The sequence below is a fragment of the Cryptotermes secundus genome, unplaced genomic scaffold (genome assembly GCF_002891405.2).
Source record: "Cryptotermes secundus unplaced genomic scaffold, Csec_1.0 scaffold1759, whole genome shotgun sequence".
NCBI classification, from domain to species: domain Eukaryota; kingdom Metazoa; phylum Arthropoda; class Insecta; order Blattodea; family Kalotermitidae; genus Cryptotermes; species Cryptotermes secundus.
In genome coordinates, this window is record NW_019720605.1 from 175958 (window position 1) to 183162 (window position 7205).

Below are 7205 nucleotides of genomic sequence, written 5' to 3' on the forward strand. Positions count from 1 at the left end.
GGGTTCTCTCCGAGTACTTCGGTTTCCCCTGCCAATCTTCATTCCACCAAATTCACCATCATCATAATCACCGAGTGCAGGTACACTAGGCCAATCAGTGGCCTATGAAATAGACAACAGCTTTCATTTACAATTTCGGCAAAGGGAAATCGTATTTGTTCATCTGTTTGACATTATGTCATGCTTTGTGGGCACCCGGTAGTGTAGTTGGTTGAGGCACTATGCCACAAACCAGAAGGTCGCGAGATCGAATCCCGATGAGGTGTGATTTTTCAATTGACCTAACCCTTCCAGCCGCATTATGGCCCTGGGGTCGACTCAGCCTCTAACAGAAATGAGTACCAGGAATATTCTTAGAATACTCATGGGGTAAAGGGCGCCCGACGCGTAAGGCTGAGAGCCTTGCTCCTATCCGTGTGCCGATTGTCTAGATAATGTGGGAGCCTCAACTTCTCACAACCCCGTGGGCCTTCACGGCCTCTTACAGGGATAGCTTTACCTTGCTCTTCTGTCATGCTTTTGAACTTCTGTACGCTGTATGAGATAATGAGGGGGGTATTTTTGGTTTAATTCTTAGTGTAGTTGTACGGAATCTACAGCTAAATTATGAATCAGTTCACCAATTTGAATTACGTTCTGCACGAAAGTCATGTCATGTCATGTCACTTTATCTCCACTCGCCGCGTCTTGCAAGTGGCAGAGTCTCGACTTCTCAGATGGAACAATATTCACTTGAAGGGTGATACTGAATTTTAGTACGAAGGAAAGCATCTAAAAGATAAGAAACGTTGTTTTATCAGTTTTAATACAAATTAATTACAAAAAGTGGCCAACGTACATATGCATTTACTTCTCTGTCAGATACGAGAAGTTATAGACAAAACTACAAACTATATTTGAACAGTACATTCTAATATTAAAATTACCAACAAGTACAAGGCGAAGACTTGTTATGAAATATTTTAATATGTTGGTTTTAGAAATATGTACTTGCCGAAAATTTCTAAAAAAAACAACTTAATTACTTTAATTACTTCAGTTTATAAACTTGGCCTGCAGATCTAAATGACAGCTCCAGTGCACTGTACGCTTTACTGGCTACCATCCTAGTGCGCGCCTAAACAACTCAGCATTTGACATAAGATAATTACATAATCCATGAAATTATCACATTTCTTCACCTCTCTTGTGATATTTCCATAAATTGCTTCAATTTCATCTCGATATGGGGGTAGCTCAATCCTGACAGCGAAGACGGCGATGGCGCGATTGGCTGTGCAGTGCAGGTTACTCGGTCTTTTTCCTGTACGCCTTCTTGTAGAAGTCCCAGAAGAGAAGGAACATGAAGGAGTACTGAAACGCCATCAGTCCTGCGATGGTTCTCGGGTAATTGCAGTTCTTAATGAACAGCACTGGAGCAGCGTGCAGTGCCACTAACAGGAACTGGGCCTGCAACGAGGTTCAAATGACAGAAATGTTAATGTAAACAGTGAATTTTGGGACTGAAGCTTGCTGTGTTCGTGTCCCTATCTGACGTGTCCCTCTACGTGAACACAAATCCTTTCGCTTTACAAAGGAGTGCTGTAAGATATTCAGTCTCCGGCACTGTAGTAGTTCAAATGAATTCAATTATTAATAAGAAAATTGTGATACAAATATAAGTCCTTAGAATACAACACCAAGGTAAATAAATAAACAAATCAGTGACTCATAAATGGAGAAGAAATTTCCGCACTGTTAAAGGAAGACAATTCTCATTGGTCCTTGAGCTTTCGAAGCCTCTAGAAAAACAATATTTGATATTGTTTTCATTGGACATGACATCTGCTTAATACTTCTAAACATTAAATTGTGACTAAATAATTCGACATCATTGTCTGAGGAAAAAGAAAGGTGTTCAAGATTATATCTCATTTTATGTTCAACATCTTGCAAACATATTTCTCTCCATGCAGTTTTCAGTACAAAGATAATGAAATATGCTACTTTTTTAGACACGAAATTGTGTCCAGCATGCGAGGTAATCTTTCTTAGAATGAAAAGTACTTTTTACATTTGGGTTGCCCGTGAGCACATAACCTCACAGTTTCGTGACCTTTATTGAGTTTATTGAGCCCAATTGTTTCCATGCTTATCTTAAGTAAGAATTCCTGAAAAACAAATTCTGTTACACGCATGATCTCCCTTAAGGAACGGAGTCTTGTTGTGCCTCAGTCGTCTTCAAGGTTACAATGAACCTCCGTCGAAGTATACTGGCCCACATCCTTGCCTTTCCCTGATCTAGCCTACTGCCATTTTCATGTGTCACCCTGCGTTCTATGCTAGTCTCTTTCGTTTTCCTAGCTGACCCCTTTACACGTACATCTTCCCCACAAGCGACCTACTACCATACACGAAGTCTGCACATGCCTGTTTGTGATTATCACAGCAGTTTTTTTCCTTCCGAAGGTTACGTGTTTCGTGGATATTGCTGTCAAGTTCAGTCGTTTATACTCTTGTCTCGCCAACGGGGTTTCTCCTATCTTCACTTTCTCGGTGCTGTCCCTCGGGTCCCTCTGCTTCCTTCAAGGAGAACCGTGCGTTGGAGAGACCTTGTTGCAGTTACACATTGAGATACGCATATCGCGTAAGTGCTTGCCATATCTGTTGGCGTTGTTGCTGCGACACGATCGCTGAAAGCCGAAATAGGGGACCCAAAAATATATCCATTGGTAGGCAACGGCAGGTTAATATTTCCACTGCGACGGAAACACAATCCCGTTTCAATAATAACCGGGCCATCGCTAGGCAAACAGCCCTCTTAACAGGCCACTCAACAACAGAGGAGTTCTTGGAAACAATGTTTTCCTCGAGGTCCGTGCCGAGGTTATATAAAGAGGACACCGGCCAGAACGACGGACATAAGCGATCTGAAGGCTCTCAGAGCCATCAGAAAGTAAAATATGATCATGAGTTCCATGGAACTCGGAAACCAGGAATTATTCTGCTGGCGAGGACTAGCAGCAATTTACCAGTCATTCAGTCAGTCATGATCCTGAAGTCAGAGGTCGGAATTGGAGGTAGTCATTCGGGAGTAGAGTTGCATTGTTAGACGCCGTTGCCAAGCAAAGACTAGTGGAGACAGAGAAGACTTAGCGTTTGCTATAGTGATTTGTGGAGTGTGTAGAACAGTGAAAGCTTTATAATTGTGTAGTTAGAGTTATAAGCGTTGAATCAATCCAAAGTCCGTGCCCTAACACGTGGCAATAAACTTGTATCTTACTTTTTACATGCCTACAGTTATTACAGTCATGGTGCTTCATACAAACTTCTTAGAGACATCTGGGAAGCATCCCCGTTAAACCCTACCTCTCGGCTCTCAGAGCGGTTTCGTATGGACGGAGTTCTCAGTGCCATAGATCCCTGTTCTAAAACGTCCCCAGGTCATAACCTTCCACACGGAGACAAGAATACTCCACTGTCCATGGCACTCGTTTATGATCACAGAGCACTTTCTCAACTGTCTGGAGAGAAATTATGATAATTCTTATTTCGAGGTAGGTAGGGATCGCTGTCTCCCTACATATCGTGGGCTTAGTAGTCACGTGGTTGCTTTCAAACCGCCAAGATGTCTGAATCTTGTAGAGCAGAAATCTTCTGTTGAATGATCAGTGTGGGTCATAACGCTCATAACTCGTAACCATCTTGCATAGCTGGATCATAATACACACATTTCTTTCTTCCATACATCATCACCTTGTCGCTGTCTTCTTAGACTTGGGACAAATGACAACACGTGGCGATATGGTACTATGGTACCCTAGACGTCCTCCACCGGTGAAATCTTAATGGTCAGTTACATTTCTCTCCTCCGAAATTTCGCGTAGGTTTTATTTCCGCGTTCTCTTACTTCTGCACTGCGTTGCTTTCCCTGGATCCGATGTTAGTTCAATGGCTGTGGGATTTGGAATATGTCATACACTTTTAAATACAAAAACGTGTACAGTACAACTGATGTTTTCACACAAGATGACGTAAGAAAACACAGTGGTCACACAAGGAAATAGACAAATAAGTCCACATAAACACATCAGGACTGTCAATGTATGCTCCTTGTACACCCTTTACGTGGATAAGTAATTTTTAGACAACAATTACTCATGAAACGACAAGATGGGTGTGTGTGTGTGTGTGTTTATCCTGGAACTGTCTTATCAGCAAGGTATGTTCAAGAAATGGAGTGTCACAAGGACGTGTTTCAAGGGCTGCCCTTTTGCAGTCGCCTTCAGGATGATGGTTAGCGTGGTTCGTCAGTCTATGCTTACAATTCTCAACCTCACAACCTCGAACCAGTCTGTTCCATGAAAGCAGCGCTTTGCTCATTGCTCAAGCTGTGAAGTTTCTGTTCGATTCCTACCAATAATCTCTCTTAACGTTCCCACCTCATGACTCAAGATACGCGGGTTCAAACCCGGCGGAGGTCGTGGAATTTTTAAGGGCGGAAAAATTCAGGGAACAAGTCCTCCGGGAGGGACTTTAAGCCGTGGGTCCCGTGTCGTAGATTTACGGCACGTAAAAGAACCTCATGTCTCTAGGAGACCTCTGAGCAAAATTAGGCAAAATGTTTCCCGGCCAAGTAGTTTCCAATGCCTCTGGTAGATGGGGGAAGTATCGGGTATCGAGGGCCGACCTCGTTGGCTGAACGGGGCTGATAGCAAGCACCAGTACCGGTAGGGTATGGCGACTGATAGAATATCAAAGGGGGACGTACAATAGACTATTAGTCGCGGTGCATGTGGAAACCCACCCCCTCCGATAATAATAATAATAATAAGACAATTCAACCTTAATGCTGCTGGTCGTCACTTCGTGCCCCGTGCGTGTGGATTGCACGAGTACTCCAGCTGACCTCCGGTTCTGGCTGTATGAACCCTCGTAGCTTGTTCCGACGTCTCCCTACTCCCACTCTGTCTTCTTCCACAGCAACGCTGCCTCTATGGCTCTGAATGAAGTAGGACCGTTTCTGAATCACTCTTCGGCTTCCTTTTCTGATATATTTCCCTTTTCTCCGTTTTAGTCTTCTAGTAAGCAATCGACCAAAATTTCGTCTGTTGTCGGCGAGGAAGTATATTATTAAATATGGCGGTAGCATTTGGTTATGGGGACATCCTGTAGGCAGGTCCTTGATGTTAGATTAATATTATTTGGACAATTTCTACGATTAGTATTTCCTTTTGTATTTTGAAATGATTATTTTAAAATATTGTGACATGTAGACACATTTCAGGAAACGAGTTGATGAGCACGTTTCCTAGGATACGAAAATGGAAGTTGGCACTCGTGCAAACCAGCTCATGGCTGTGGAACCTACAGGCGTGTCTATGGACACGAGTAAACAAACATTTCCATGGATACGAGCATTCCATAAAAGTTTCCTAGAATGCCGCTACACTAACTAAGCGGCCGTACAGATAAGAAAGAATTCAATCCCATGTGGAGGCGGGGTCGAATACCTCCACCATGACCCTGCGAGCCGTAGGAGGCGACGAAAAGGTAAGTCTCCAATCTGAGACAGTAAAGAATGGACGCGAGTCCCACAGGACTCGGACCCGAGAATGACTGCGCTGGCGAGGACCATCAGCAATTGTAAACGACAAATCCATCCTCTCGTCATGGAAACTGTTCCACATCAACAACCCCGCAACTGTCTGACAGTAATAAGAATCTGGTCGAAAGCCCCAGATGGGTGCTTTATTCCAAGACACTCTGGCCGACTGACCGTCGGTCGTAACATAACTTTGACTTTGACTTGAGAAAGAAGTCATTCGTAAATCAGAAGGCAGTCGTAAAATAATGCTGAACCAAGTCAGTCACAGCAGAAGACAGACTAGAAGAGGAGACAGTCGTAGTCCAGGCAGAATGGAGCGAGTCTTAGGAAGCCATTTATTGTGAGCTGCTGTAATTGGTTGTGAATAAGCGAGATGTTAGAAGAAGGTGTCAATAAATCCCATCATCAAATCCAGAACTCCTTATTATTAGTCACGGAGTTGTATATCCTGAGGCAGAGACTAACTGTAACGGATCAGCCCAACTGAGTAGGTTGCACCTGAAGACGGATAAACAATCAAGTCTCCAAATGCCGTGTGTTGAAAAAAAACTCCGTGGTTTTAGCCCGCAAGCGAACTATACTGACCGAGCTACTGCCGCTTGTCGGCGAAATTTAGTGCTAACTTTTGCGGATAGAGGGTGTCGCGTGGTCGGCGCAACGAATCCCCACGACCGTTAATTTCGGTTTTCTGGACCGGAGCCGCCATTTCCTTGAAATAGCTCCTCAATTTTTCTCACGAGGCTGAGTGGACCCCGTTCCAGACCTACTACTTCTCAGAAAATCTGGTAGCGCAGGGTATCGAACCCGGGACCTCTGGATCTGTAGCCAGGAACGCTGATCACTAGACCACAGAGGACAATGTGTGTTGTATTAAATAAAAGTATGACGATAGGTAATGTTCACAAACACAACAGCTATATTAATACAGGGGCTTGGTTTACATGTTTCCGTTACTAATTGTTTGCGCCACATCTGCTAAATACGAGTATGCATCTTTATGATTCACACGTGGAACAAGAAGGCTCAATTTCAAACGTTTCAAGCGACATCAAGCGAACCACGCCACCATCGAGTGCGCCCGAGTTACGATAGTTATATAGAAACCTTTACATGTTTCGGCCCTAAATGACCAACATCAGAAGATGTTCATCACGAGGAAATGCTTTACTACACACATTATAAAGCCAAGGACCTTCTGCTCATATGGAGACTCCGCACGCAGCTTCCAACAAGAATAGGCCTATATATTTCATCATCATCAGTAATCTGTCAAGACAACAGGTCCACAGTCTCTTCCAAAACAATTCCTCCACTTAATGCGATCTAGAGCTTCCTCCTTCAAATGACAGTATCCTCTTCTGTCCCCAGGGTCATCCAGCATCTTCTTACTTCTTCTTCCTCGTCTACTTGTCACTTCTATCCGCCCATCTATCTTTCCTTCGATAACTTCTTTTAGAAGGCAGTTTCTGCGTAAAACATGACCAATCCAATTAGCCTTCCGTTTTCTTATTTCGTGTAGGATATTCCTCTGCTCACTGACTCTAATTAACACTTCTTCATTTCTCACATAATCGGTCCAACTGATCTTCTCCATCCTTCTCCAACACCACATTTCGAA

General features: G+C 43.6%; 1 protein-coding gene across 1 annotated transcript in view; it reads right to left on the minus strand.

The window, feature by feature from the left end:
- Positions 1 to 775: 775 nt before the first annotated feature.
- Positions 776 to 7205, minus strand: part of LOC111870672 (elongation of very long chain fatty acids protein 1) — a 31280-nt gene continuing 24850 nt past the window's right edge. The window contains exon 8 of the mRNA XM_023863143.2: positions 776 to 1449. Coding sequence (XP_023718911.1) covers positions 1288 to 1449 — 162 coding nt within the window. The 3' untranslated portion in view covers positions 776 to 1287. The remainder of the gene's footprint in view (positions 1450 to 7205) is intronic.